This window comes from Rutilus rutilus (assembly GCF_951802725.1).
Source record: "Rutilus rutilus genome assembly, chromosome: 14".
Classification (NCBI taxonomy): domain Eukaryota; kingdom Metazoa; phylum Chordata; class Actinopteri; order Cypriniformes; family Leuciscidae; genus Rutilus; species Rutilus rutilus.
In genome coordinates this window covers 29,998,543-30,012,727 of record NC_140219.1, presented here as the reverse complement: position 1 = coordinate 30,012,727, position 14,185 = coordinate 29,998,543, and the positions used below count along the sequence as shown (strand labels likewise).

Below are 14,185 nucleotides of genomic sequence, written 5' to 3'. Positions count from 1 at the left end.
CGACTTATTCAAACGGCCATGAAAACCATGGGCAGAATATAACCTTTTTATCTCCAGACCCTGTACATAAAGTCTATGCTGAGGGAGGCATTTAAGATTCTGCATGATACAACACACACCTTGAACTGTGAGTTTGAAATGTTGCCATCGGGTAGGAGATTAAGAATGCCAAGTTGTAGATTAAACCGGTTTAAGAATTTGTTTAAGAATGCATAAGGATGTAGTGTAACAACGCCCAGTTCTAGGAATGCACTAATATTTTGTTGGTAGTACCAGTTTGCAACAATTATTAGTTAACACTAAGTTGTTATCACTTCGGAAAAAATAATAATTCGTTGTTACACTACATCTTTATGCATCACTTTCTGCCAGGACTTTTACGTGCTTTTCCCAAACCACTGAAGTGACGTCGACTTCCAGGTTAGCGGTAGCATTAGCCATCAGGCAAGTGTTATTTAAATAAACTCCTGATGTACATACAAACTTTCCAATGCCTCGTTTTATGAGTACAGAACCTATTTGTACTACTGTAGAAGTTTGGTACCACTCTGGGCATTATTAGTTGGGTAATTTACGAGATCCATTAGAGGGTCCATTAGCCATCTGCACTAAGCCATCCGGCTGATTTCTCTAAATAAGCTCTAACTTTAATAATGTTCAACCAAGGGAAAAAAGGCTTCTGGGGGGGTGTTTGGCTCGAGGTCATGGTGCAAAGGACCCTAGGTTGATTTTACTCCGAACCATTAAACATGCAAAAAAGCATAATAGGTCCTCTTTTAACCAGCTTGGATGACGCATAATCTAAAGTGGGCTGTGCTATCAGGACAAACCTGAAATATTTATAAACTGAAACAGATTTGAAGGGATGGTTCAAAATTGTATAAAAGTCTTATAAGCAGCAACAGAACACATTTGATGAAGGTTTTGCTGCTAAAGAAAAATGAACAAGTTACTAAATTCAAGGCTTCACTGTGAAAACTGAGTTTAGTCAGATGCGTTTGTCTGTAATTGTGAGTTAAATTGAGATCATAGCACATTTTAAGTAATCAATGCAGATATCCCAATATTTTCAAAAGATTCACAAACTTTATTTTTTTACGTGCGTGTGTGTTACCTATGTTCCTGTGCTGTGTACTTGAGTAACTCTGCAAGTTGTAGTGGGTACTTGCAGATCTTCTGCACAGGGGTGAGGAGGAAGCCATCAATGGCGATGTCGATCATCTGCTGGAGGAGGCGACAGGCTTCAAAAAAGTGCTGATAGCGCCCGTCCTTCATCAGCTTGGAGAGCTCCATACAGGCATCAAGGTGGTTGTTGCAATACTCTGAATAGATCCAGAAACCGTCTTGCTGCATGGAAGACAGTCGTTAAGGTCAGGACTGAATCAAATTAAACTTTTTTGAAGTTTTCATGAATCAGTTAAAAAGTTTGAATAGTCAATACCCAACCATTATACACATGCTTGAAATTTTATAGATTTATTATGAAAGAGCTTGTAGGTACTTCAGCTAAAAATGGCTCTAATTTCAGATAAGATGTTGTTAACATCAAGTCATACGGCAATTTACTCACATGTTCCAGAAAACACGGTCCAATTTCACTAAGATGGGGATCCTCAATGTTGTACTGTTTCTCCAAGTCCCGCACAAATCCCATTTGAAATCTGTAGATTTCCTCAATGTTACCAAAAATCACTTTCAATTGGTCATCATTGAACATGTCAATCCTCTTTCGGCACTGCCTCAAGTAGCCCTGCAGAGAGAAACACCTTCAGTTTAGCATTCTGCAAGCCCCAGACGAGTAAATCAAGTGATGTCCACCACAGACCAACAGTGAAAGTGTGCGGAAACTCATTCTTCCTAAACGATTATGTCTCTTCAGTAACCTTGGATTCATGTGGGTTATTTTTTTACAATGCTACAAAGAATGTTTTGAAGCATCAAAGTTTTGGTGGAATGGACCTCAATGAAAGGACAGAAATATCTCAGGTTTCATTAAAATTATCTTAATTTATGTTTCGAAAGACAAATAAAAGTCTTACTGGTTTGGAATAAAACGAGGGTGAATAAATTATGGCAACTTTCATTTTTGGGTGAACTATCACTTTAATCTCTCAATGATACCAAGAGGTCAACAATCATAGTCATCTGATAATGGCAGCAGTACCTCACATATGTCCTTCAGGTGTTTGATATAGTGACGCTCAGTGCTCATGATCTCATTGATAACGTTGGCCCTCATCTGATCTCGGTTCTGAAGTGGTTGGCCAATGCACAGGCAGCCGTTGCTCGGGTCAGTGTGTCCATTCTGCACCTCACTGGCACCCTCAGTTGATTCTGTGGCCACATTTTCCTGGTTAACCCATAGCTGGCAGAAAAAAAAAACAAAAAAAAAACAGAGGCATAGAGTCATACATTATGCAGTATCTCCAAGCTGTGAGTTTTACAACGGGGAACAGGTCTGACCCCAAATTCTCACTGGGATTGAGATAGGGCTTGCTGACTGACAGACAGTTGTTTGGACTGAGAAGTTTGGACAATTAAAGGTCCTTTAGTACAATGGTTACAAAAATGCAAATTAATTTCTCTGCAGAGTTCCACTGAAGATAGTTGTTCTTTAACCATTTCGACTGGACACTTCTTATTCCAAACGAATGACGACTGAGTCTTGCTCTCATGGCCTTGGTAATAAGACCAAATATGTGTCTTTGGTCTGGGTCTCAGCTTATGGTTTCTTAAGAAACCACACATTGTGGCAAGGTGGCTCAGAAGCTGCTTCTAAAGTAGCATATATGCAGTTATATGCAGTTCACATAGACTTTTTATGTTTTAATGGGGCTCAGAAATATAATGGTGGCATAAATCGATTGATGGTGGCATGAATCACTCTCTTGAATGCTATATTACGATAATATGTCTTGGATTGTTTCCGTGGTGGGTCAGTGGCAGTATATTTTGTGGTTTGTATTGCACCGAGAAGGCCTAGAAGTTTATGAAAAAGGGTGACGTTTCAACTTTGTTTTTAAAATACACTGAATAAATAGAAAAAATAATGTACTTTAAAAAAAAAAGTAACTGGGTATTATGGATAAATTCCAAAAGTAGTTTATCCACATATTAATCCACATAGCTCTCTCTATTTACTCTTAATTTTGTTTTCGAAGAAAATGCTCCCTCAACTCTACCGAAATTCGTTTATGTACTTATGCACTTCTTATACTCTGTTTACTCAGCTCTTACGGTGATTTTCTGGAGTAAAACTGAAGCTTCATCTTTTGTGTGATGTAAAATACACTTTATTAAACTCATCAGTATATTTTTGGCCATCATTCGGACGGGGTCCACTACAGCAGGCTTGTATTAATAGTGGATACAAGCAGATGACAAATACGCTATAACCGTAATTAAAATAAAAACTCTTGAAGCTCCGCCCCCTGTGCCGTGCAGCAGCAGCTCATTTGCATTTAAAGGGCACACACTAAAACAGCATGTTTTTCTGAGCCCCAAAAAGTGACAATTTAAAAATGATGTAAAAAATGATCTGTTCGGGTATTTTGAGCTAAAACTTCACATACACACTCTGGGGACATCAGAGACTTCTTTTACATCTTGTGAAAAGGGGCATAATAGGTCCCCTTTAAAGCGTATTTGGTGTTTCCATGGTTTCTACAAAATAAAACCGGAAATCGAGGGTAAGGCGGGTATGATGTCATTGATAGGCGACGCACAGACATGGTCCGTGTCCTGGTTAAAACTGCTTATTTCTCTGGATTTAAACATTCTTGGAAACATTTGGGATAATTTAAGCACACAAGTCAAAACAAAGTATATAGCATTGTTCTAGTGGTTTTTGGATATTTTAATCCACAAATCTTACATACTGTGCCTTTAAGATAAAAAAAATTAGCAATGCAAAAAGATTTATTTAAAATTTCAGTTATTTGAAGAAATTGGAAACATTGACAATAATATTAAACTTAATTGTTTTAAATGAATGCAAAATAAATGTAAAAAAAAAAAAAAAAAAAATGTATGTGTGTCTAGGTCTTGTCTAGAGGTCAACTGATTCATTGGTTTTGCCGATATATCGGTACCGATAGTTGATTGGTGGAACTATCGTTATCGGCAAAAATCCATACCGATAGTTTTTCCGGGTTGTGTCCGTTGCTGGAGCGGCTGAGAAGAGTATGCTGTCATTACACGGTATGAGAGCACTGAGAAGAGACTGCTGGAATTATACAGAGCGAGAGCGGCCTCTAGAGGCCAAATAAAAAAACTATCACTGGCACCGCATGTTGTTTATTGTAACACATGAGGCTGCGCACAGCATGGAGAGAACACTTCACAGAGAGATGCGCATTTAAAACACTGACAGCGAAACGGTATGAATACAGAGCACTACAGTCCATAATTTGAATATCATTATAGAGTAATTACGTGGGACTACGGATGGAAATTAGCCTTTGGCTACAATCCGGCATGTTTCCATGCATGTATTCCATGTTTGTTTATTAACATGCACTGTCCCAATCAAATAAATAAATTAAATTAAATTAAATTAAATTAATTTGTTAACTAGATGCTGCATTTGCAGAGAAAGTATGTTTGCCGTCGAGGCTGAGAGGACTAACATTAGTACCTCAAGTGGTTAAAACAATGTGACAAAAACATACAAACCTGACCCAAATGTTTAATATCACAATTGTTACAATCTATTTGCATTAGTTTATATCCAGCTGGTCACTTTTATGCATTCATTAGCCGGCGAAGTTGCATATTTAAAGCTAGTGGCGTGATTGCTTTCTCAACATTGATATGTTCATGTAGCCGACAGAAACGCATTTGATTCTATTCTTTTTGATCACTGCAATACATATTGTTATTTTGATTAGATAATCATCAAGTGTTCTAATATAGAAGCAAATAAAGTGAGACACTATACATGTCATATAAATGTATGCAATTTTAATGCTCTGGCCTTTGCAGATATTTAAAGATGGCCATCTTTAAGCATAGCAGACTCATACAGTACATAGCAGGATTTATATGAAATGGTAACACTTTACAACCAGATTAAATTTTTTGCATTAACTAAGGTTAATAAATGTTGTAGTGTTGTTCATTGTTAGTTTGTTAATTTCAACATTTACTAATACATTTTAAATTGAGTTTTAATTTAAATTTTATCTGTTAATCTTAGTTAATGTACTATGAACTAACATGAATGATCAAGGTACAATTGTCTTACTCAAATATTAATACATGCTGTAAAAAAATGGATATTGAATAATGTATATACTAGGGCCGGGACTCGATTAAAAAAAAAAATCTAATTAATTAGAGGCTTTGTAATTAATTAATCGAAATTAATCGCATTTTAATTGCATGTAAATTAGGGCTGTCAATCAATTAAAAATAATTGAGTTGAACATGTTATTGAAATAATGTTCAAATGTTCAAAGGGTGAGCATTGAAATAATTGTGCCTAGCAAATAATCAATACAATACAATTGAACATTATTAAATTATTGAACATTATTAAATTATACATTTGATATTAAACATTAAATTATAAACATTATTTACACTTGCTTTACAGGTTTTTAACATTACTTCGAAAATGCTGAAATTTAAAGTTTGAGATGTTTTTCATCTGTTTTAGAAAGTATTTTTAGACTTTTGTTTTTTCAGAATAAAACTTGTTTTACAATCTTGAGCATGTGTTATATTTGTATTAAATGTGTTTAATTAAGCCATTGCTGCAAGTAATTTGACAGTTATATTTTAGTGTACAGTTAATCACAAATTCAGTCAGCATTGTCATGACTCAATATCCCATGATGAAAGCCAGGTAACTTAATACGGTGAAACAACGTCACGATATCAACGTTGATTCAATTTGCAAAACCGAAGCATAATTCATCATTGGTTCAACAACGTCGACATACAATCTTTATTCACCCATATTGAAAGAAGAGACGGTGAAACAACGTCACGAAATCAACAATGAAACAACGTCACGATTTCAACGTTGATTCGTTTTGCACAATCGAAACATAATCCAACATTGATTCGACCTTGGTCCCTTACGTTCACCGGTGAATCAACGTTGAAATGCCGGCTGTTTTTTATAAGTAAATGTTCCAATCAATGATCCAGGCAGCGCCAGCGCGTTCTCGTCTCCCTCCTTCATTTTACAGTCGAATTGTGGCTAGAACGGCTCCAGGTTCAAAGGTCAATACGGAATGGATTAATCTGCGTTATTTTTTTTTAACGCGTTATTTTGTCTCAGATTAATTAATCGAAATTAACGCGTTAATGTCACGGCCCTAGTATATACTAGTTCATGAAAGCTAGCTAATACATCCTTGTTAACAAATAGGACTTGCAAAGTGTTACCTATGAAATTTACGTATGTTTCTAGGTTATAGCTAAAGAATTATAGAGTTATAACTATTTTAAAGGAACACTTCGACTTTTTGGGACTTATTCACCGTATCCCCCAGAGTTAGATAAGTCCATACATACCTTTTTCATCTCCGTGCGTGCCTTAAGTCTGTTTGACGCACGCACCCACCGCTAGCCTAGCTTAGCACAAAGACTGGATGTAAATGGCTACAGCTAGCATACTAATCCCAATAAGTGACAAAATAACGCCAACATTTTCCTATTTATATGTTGTGATTTGTATAGTCACAGTGTGTACAAATAACAAGGTCATATGAGACACAGCCATTTTTTAAACGTTTAAATACTGGGAACTATTTTCTCAGAAGGCGAAGCACTGCTACTTGGGCGGAGTGATGAGCGCAGCACCCGAGAAGCGTCGTTCCGTCAACAAAACCAACGTGACTAACTAGCTAGTAGCGAACGTGATTTGTGATCATGGCTGACTTTGAGGAATTGTCAGAGGATTTTTATTTGGTATCAAACCAAGATCCAGAACCATATCGTTTTGAGCCAGAATACACAGACGAGGAGTTACAAACTTTGGAAGCTGATAGACAATGCCGAACAGACTGAGGTCGAGGGGAGAATCAGAATGGGAGTAGCCTACTATTTCACAAACAAGGTCACTGTTTCTCAAAAATGAAAACTGCCCATCCCCCCCTCCAATTCATTAGCAAGTTGAAGGCTACAGTCCTGAATGTTACCTTTAGCGCCGCTTATTTGTTACTGGGGCGATAGAGCGCGTTTGTGACAACACAATACTAACATTACAGGGGATACATGGAGCCCGGGAACAACTGTAATACCCTATTCATGTAATAGTGTCACTAAGGTTACATTACATCTAACGTTAGCTAATGGCACTGTAACAGTAGGCTAGTCATCTAAAAATATAACGGAACACTTACCGCAGCCGCAGGTGATCCACTTTGTCCTGTCTTTACTATCGGTGGGATGGCCGTATCCTTCAGCACACGTTTCATTGTCCGTGTGGCAAATTCCATTTTTTCAAAATAGTCGTCCTCAGTGAAATGTTCTGAGCAAACGCGATAGTCCTTGATGATGTCTACAGGTGTGTTTGGATCTATATCCAGAGCAAGTAGCCATTGATTCATCAGGTCAGCGTTTTTGGTTGGAATTCCCCTGTTTATTGTCGCAGCTCTTTACAATACAGCGAACACCCATGATTGTAAACTTTGCATTTACTATCTAGTAATTGCTGACTCTATTACTCCAACTCTGAGCGAACTCTCTGCTCCTCACCACGGCGCTTCTCGGGTGCTGCGCTCATCACTCCGCCCAAGTAGCAGTGCTTCGCCTTCTGAGAAAATAGTTCCCAGTATTTAAACGTTTAAAAAATGGCTGTGTCTCATATGACCTTGTTATTTGTACACACTGTGACTATACAAATCACAACATGTAAATAGGAAAATGGTGGCGTTATTTTTTCACTTATTGGGATTAGTATGCTAGCTGTAGCCATTTACATCCAGTCTTTGTGCTAAGCTAGGCTAGCGGTGGGTGCGTCAAACAGACTTAAAGCACGCACGGAGATGAAAAAGGTATGTATGGACTAATCTAACTCTGAGGGATACGGTGAATAAGCTAAAGTCCCAAAAAGTCGAAGTGTTCCTTTAATATTTAAATTATTTTCTGTAGAATTCGTTCTGTAGAACTTCTCATTTTAATATATTCATATTTATATATTTATTTCATATAGCACATTTCAGTTCAGCACTGTTTTACTTGGAGTGTTATATATATTTTTTTATATATCCAGTATCCATTTAAAAAAAATATCGGTTGATGAATCGGTTATCGGCACGTACGGTCAAACCTAAATATCGGTATCGGTAAAATCCACTATCGGTCGACCTCTAGTCTTGTCATAGTCTGGGTTTCAGAGGCTCTTAAGAAAGACCATTGACCATCTCCATTTCACAAGTCACCCTTGCATGGCCTACTAATCACAAAGAAACCCGTTCCCATCAGAAAGATTTGCTTGAGCGTCTAAAACCATGTTCCCAGTCAAAAAACAGCTTAATACGTACCAATGCCTGTGAATTTCCATTTGGAATTATTAAGAGTATTTTAAATCGTACACACTTGTTGCATTACAAATCTTGGCATCTACAAAGATGCAAACATAAAATAGGATGCTGCCTGGCAAAAAAGAGAAGATGGTTCTGAATGAAAAGCAGCTGCTAACATTTATTTCAACATGAGGCCTGTGATTTGGAGGCTACTACAAAACTGATCCAAAGCAGCACATGTAATGAAGAAACATGTTGGATGCTTATGTTCTAAATCTACTTGAAAAGCTATGAAACACACAAACAGCGTGATTTCAATTGGATGCTTTATAATGCTTTGTGAGAGACGGCAAAATCAGCAGCACTTGATGAGATTTGAGGAGCTGGGAACGCACCTTTGCTGTTGTGTTATGGAACCTTGGAGTTGCTATAGGGTTGATATAGAAAACTGGTTTTGTGTAAGGTTGAGGAGGGTGGGGATCAACCTTTGGAAAGAATGACAAAAATACACTGTTTTAATTTACTCTTGTTGTGGAAGAATAGAAATGGAACAGTGAGATGGAAGTAGCTTGGCAACACTGACTGCGTTCATTTCAAAGTCCAGACAGACGCATCTAATCAGGATCAGTGTCCCAAGACCTCATTTCTTCACTTGAGACCTTGAGTCGCATCATAATTAACTAATAAGATCAATGACCTTATAAGATGAGATGAGAGAGTTAGTCCAAAATGTGGCTGAAACCTACCCTCACAAAGCTGGCGGGGAACCAGCCCTCCTCGTCATCGATTTGACCCCACCACCAGTCTTTATTGGAGGCATCCAGGACTTTGATGACGTCTCCCGCCTTAAACGCCAACTCCCTCTCGGCCATCGTCACGTGATCCCATACTGCCTCTGCGCTGACCACTGAACCTCCGCTGATCAACTGTAGACAAATACAATGACCATGATGGAGAAGCGTTCATTCTTTTGCACACGTGACTGTTTCGAAAACACACTCCCCCATCTTCCATACCTCAGAAAAACAGTCCCGTCTCAAACTCATGCCACCGGTGGAGCCAGTGTTGCTGTGTTGGGCTGTTCAGTAGCTCTTGCAAATACAGCCCAATGTTTTGAATGCATCACAATTGTGTCTGCTTATTAAACTATGATAAGTGAAAGTGTTTCCTCAAAGGTACACCTTTGTGCCTTATCATAGGGGTTCATATTAGTCCCATATTATCTTAGGGTATATAATATGCAGAATGAGCCTAAACCACGCATTCTTGCAGTGATTCACAGGCTCATTTATAATCTACACATGCAGTACAACAACTTCTTGTCCTTTATGGCATCTATCTGCTCGTTAAGTCGTGACGTAAGGAATGCTGTTTCCGGGTCCTCTGTTTCAAGTGAGAATAGTGATGGGTCGATCATGGACAAATCATCATTTTGAACAAATCTTTAATATGACTCAGGAACAACGAGTTGTCTCAGAGGCTGATTTGTTCATTTTGCATTGACTATTGCTCAAAATCCCATAGGATCTGCACAGGAAACAGAAATTATTAGTTCACCTCTTCGGACTTGAGTCATTTGTTCTTTTGTCACGTGACAGCTATATTGGATACAGAAATTAGTTAATAGTTCCCAACATTCCTTACATTCCACACGTTATGCGTTTCTGGTCACAAATTTCTTACAGTTTATACATTTGTGAATTTCAGTCATGATGGTTCTTTTCCAAAACTCACGATGAACGTACAACTCAGACCCGAAGACACTGGAGGTGAACTAATTTCGTTTTCCGGTACAGACTGCATTCAGCCTATGGGGATGTGACGTGACAAAAGAACAAATGACTCGGATCGAGAGGTTAGGTGAACTAACAGACTGTATAGCCTGAAGACCCAGCTAAGCAATGAAAGAAGTCTCTGTGCTCACGGCATCATGGACACCAATATTTTAACGATTCATAAAAGATTAATAATTATTAATAATTAATCATTTTGAGACCATCCGAGATTTTGCTATGGAGATAAGTCACTTACTATTCTCACCACCTCATCATGTCTTTTTTTAAATTTGTATATAGTGTAGTGCTTAAATCAAGGTTTACCAAGGTGTTACATTTACCCGACTTTTTACATCAACAGAAAAATATACTGGGACAACCTGGCTTCTCTTGAGACTCCCCTGTTTCAGAGCGGTCATAGTTAATGATATGGCAAAGCCTGCCGGCACGTTGACGTGATTGGTTACGAGGTAGTTAGTTTGTGACGTAAGAAACACCAGCGATTTCAAACCACGTTTTTGAGACTGTCACTGGAGTTTTAAGGATAAAATACTCAGAAATGGTGTTGACATGAATTTGCATATGGTTTGTCTTAAAGGGATAGTTCACTTTGAAATTAATTTTTGATATGTTTTAGCTTACCTCAAGGGCATCCAAGATGTAGGTGTCTTTGTTTCCGCAGTAGTTTTAATTTTGATATTTTTAGGTCAAACCGTTCTAGTCTGTCAGTCATATAATGCAGGTCTATGGTCACTGTCTCAAAACACAAGCACAGAGTCCAAATTAAAACAATTCCCCACGTCCAAATGAAACAATTCCCCATCATAAGTACACATTGATGGCCTAAGACACGAAACGAGCGGTTTGTGTGAGAAAACGAACAGTATTTATATCGTTGTTATCTCTTGAAAACAGCACACGTCCAAATGATCTGACGGCGCGGGCGGGTATAGACATAGATGTCGCCTTGGCTACTGCAGTTCATTGGAACGAAACCGTAGCCAAGCGACATCTAGTGTATATATCTATACCCGCCAGATGTATACACTAGATGTCGCCTTCGCTACTGCAGTTCATTGGAACGAAACCGTAGCCAAGGCGACATCTATGTATATATCTATACCCGCCCGCGCCGTCAGATCATTTGGACGTGTGCTGTTTTCAAGAGATAACAACGATATACTGTTCGTTTTCTCACACAAACCGCTCGTTTCGTGTCTTAGGCCATCAATGTGTACTTATGATGGGGAATTGTTTCATTTGGACGATGGGGAATTGTTTTAATTTGGACTCTGTGCTTGTGTTTTGAGACAGTGACCATAGACCTGCATTATATGACTGACAGACAAGAACGGTTTGACCTAAAAATATCAAAATTGAAACTACTGCGGAAACAAAGACACCTACATCTTGGATGCCCTTGAGGTAAGCTAAAACATATCAAAAATTTATTTCAAAGTGAACTATCCCTTTAAAGCATATTAAAAACACCACATAGACATATAAACAACATTAAACACTTGATTTTCACCACAGGTAGTCTTAAATGAAGTTCAAAACGTATGTTCGGGAGGAGCCTAAACATTCAATCATCATTACGAGCATAAGCAGCAGACACCACGTCATCTCATTGACAAATTCTTCCGGCAACCCTCCTCCTCCCCTTCTCCTCCAGTAAATGATCTCTATCCTCTTATGTTAACTCGGAGCTCAAGCCGAGCCTCGGGTTCGAGCCTCCTCCAAGGACAGCAAGCCAAGTTAGTTTACTATTAACCTTTAACGCTGAACGGGCAGGCGAACTAGTGAAACACTGATTGCTCAGCTTTCTTTCTTAAATCGAGCAACTCCTGTGATGTAAAACAGTAAAACACACAGCAGGAGGATTCCTGATTGGCTGTTTGTACAGTATATGGCTCCTCTGACAGTGTCACCTCGTGCATGAGTGCAGTCAAATTGGGTGGTTGACGTGACGCTACATTTTTGTGTTCATGGTGACAAATATAAATAAAAATATATAATATTTAATTAAAATATCTGTTGTTATATACAGTTTAATCTTCCAGAACTAATACATCTGTAATTAATGAGTATTATAATTCAAATATGTAAATATTTAGTTTTAAACATGACATTTGTCCACTGGCGTGACTGTCCGGGGTAGCGTTGCTTATCTTAAAACTACCGTAATTAAATTAAAAATAAGTCCAAATACATTAAAATACTTGAATAGATGTTATAGCGGTGTTAACTTAATGAAACTAAAGGTTATAAATCATAAGGTCCCCATTTAAAATAATTGTGACGCATTACATTTTGTCCGCAAAACTGGTGTCCACCTGGTGTGACGCCATTCTGTAGATATAAAACAGGCATTAATTTGGGCACCCTATTACTGAGAGGGGCCCTTCTTCATCCAGGAAGTACAGTAGACCTCACTGGAGTACATGGACTGCCCACAAGGTGAGTCCTGTTTCAAATATTTTCATAATATTGCTATTTCCTTGCACTGTTGGAAATGGGATCCATTATGCAGTCCTTTGGTGTGACATAATCTAAGTATTGATCTGAAAATTTTCATCAATTTATATTGATTGACTATTGAAAATAATGTAAACCTTAACACTGTTAGTCAGGATTGAAGACTGTCTCTCATATAACTAGGCTGCAAACTGGCCTTGATCTTGAAAATGTCCACTGGTGTGACAGCACTGTCCTATAGTGTGACATGAAATCAGCGTCACACTGGTGGAAATGGCTGTCACACCAGTGGACGTAAACATTCTTTGTTCCTATAAAATAACCAAAATCGGACAGAAATCACACACACAAAACAGATATATTTGAATCCTGCATTTATTAGCTTCTTGAATCAGATGAAAAGATGTGTTTAGTTGTGTTTGTAGCTCAGAATAAGGAACTATACACAGACAGCGTCATTGCTTTAGAACAGCCTTATGGTCTGGTTGGTTCACGTGAGATGATTGACAGCTTTAGAAACTAATCATATCATGCTGATTTCATAGCTGATGCGAATCAGGAAGAGGAGAGTCATCGCTAGCTCAGTTAGTTGTTTTAAGCAGGAGGGCAGGGTTTCATAAAATATTGAAGCTTCTCCCGGGCGCCGCCATTGATTAGCAGACCATCACCTGCTGTTAGCATTCCATTGACTCCCATTCATTTTGGTGTCACTTTGACAGCGAATAACTTTACATCTGAGGCGTTTAAAGACTCCATTTGTCCATTATTTATTACTAAAGAAACACGAAAATGTATAAATGGCTCCATTACCTTGTATCTTACATTATGGCCCCTTGTATCTTACGTTATGGCCCCTTGTATCTTACGTTACGGCCCCTTGTATTTTACGTTACAGCCCCTTGAACAGATCACGTTACAGCCCCTTGTATCTTACGTTACGGCCCCTTGTATCTTACACTATGGCCCCGTAGATGCAGTTTTTGTAAAAATAGGCTAACGATTGCGTCATAACCACGCAACTCTCTGTCGCACAGTAGAGAATTACCGTATGGACAGGAGGAGAAGCTCGCGGGCAATCGGGGGGACGTGGAGGCAAAATGACAAAATAATTAATCAGAATACTTAGCAAAAGTTTCTCCTGCTCCTAGCTCATGGACACCTCCTACTTACACTCTTCGTCTCTGCAAGTTTTGGAAGGGAATGATTCAGATTTCTCTTGGCACAGCTACTAGAAGACAGACAGGTTGCTCACGTCACATCTACGTCGTCAAGCTCAGTTTGAGTCTGCGCAGTACACTCGACCGCCAGGAAGTGAGAGCTTCTAATTGACTTCACTTGTCTCCGTTGAATCCAATAGGGTCGCTGTGTCCAGTTTATATACTGTCTATGGTTTTAAGCTCTTGAGATCGCACATTTCAATGGGATATGAATATAAATGTTATGGGGACAGAT

At 38.5% G+C, this 14,185-nt stretch overlaps 1 protein-coding gene across 5 annotated transcripts in view; it reads right to left on the bottom strand.

Annotated features, from left to right (window-relative positions):
* Positions 1-14,185, bottom strand: part of arhgef9b (Cdc42 guanine nucleotide exchange factor (GEF) 9b) — a 73,937-nt gene that overhangs the window by 25,817 nt on the left and 33,935 nt on the right. For 4 of the 5 annotated variants that reach the window (XM_084429455.1, XM_084429457.1, XM_084429458.1 and 1 more), the window contains 5 exons: positions 9,227-9,406; positions 8,876-8,965; positions 2,165-2,365; positions 1,571-1,750; positions 1,115-1,347 (listed from right to left, as the gene is read on the bottom strand). In XM_084429455.1, the coding sequence (XP_084285581.1) occupies positions 1,115-1,347; positions 1,571-1,750; positions 2,165-2,365; positions 8,876-8,965; positions 9,227-9,406 (884 nt within the window). The remainder of the gene's footprint in view (positions 1-1,114; positions 1,348-1,570; positions 1,751-2,164; positions 2,366-8,875; positions 8,966-9,226; positions 9,407-14,185) is intronic. The other variant, XM_084429456.1, reaches the window with a different exon arrangement.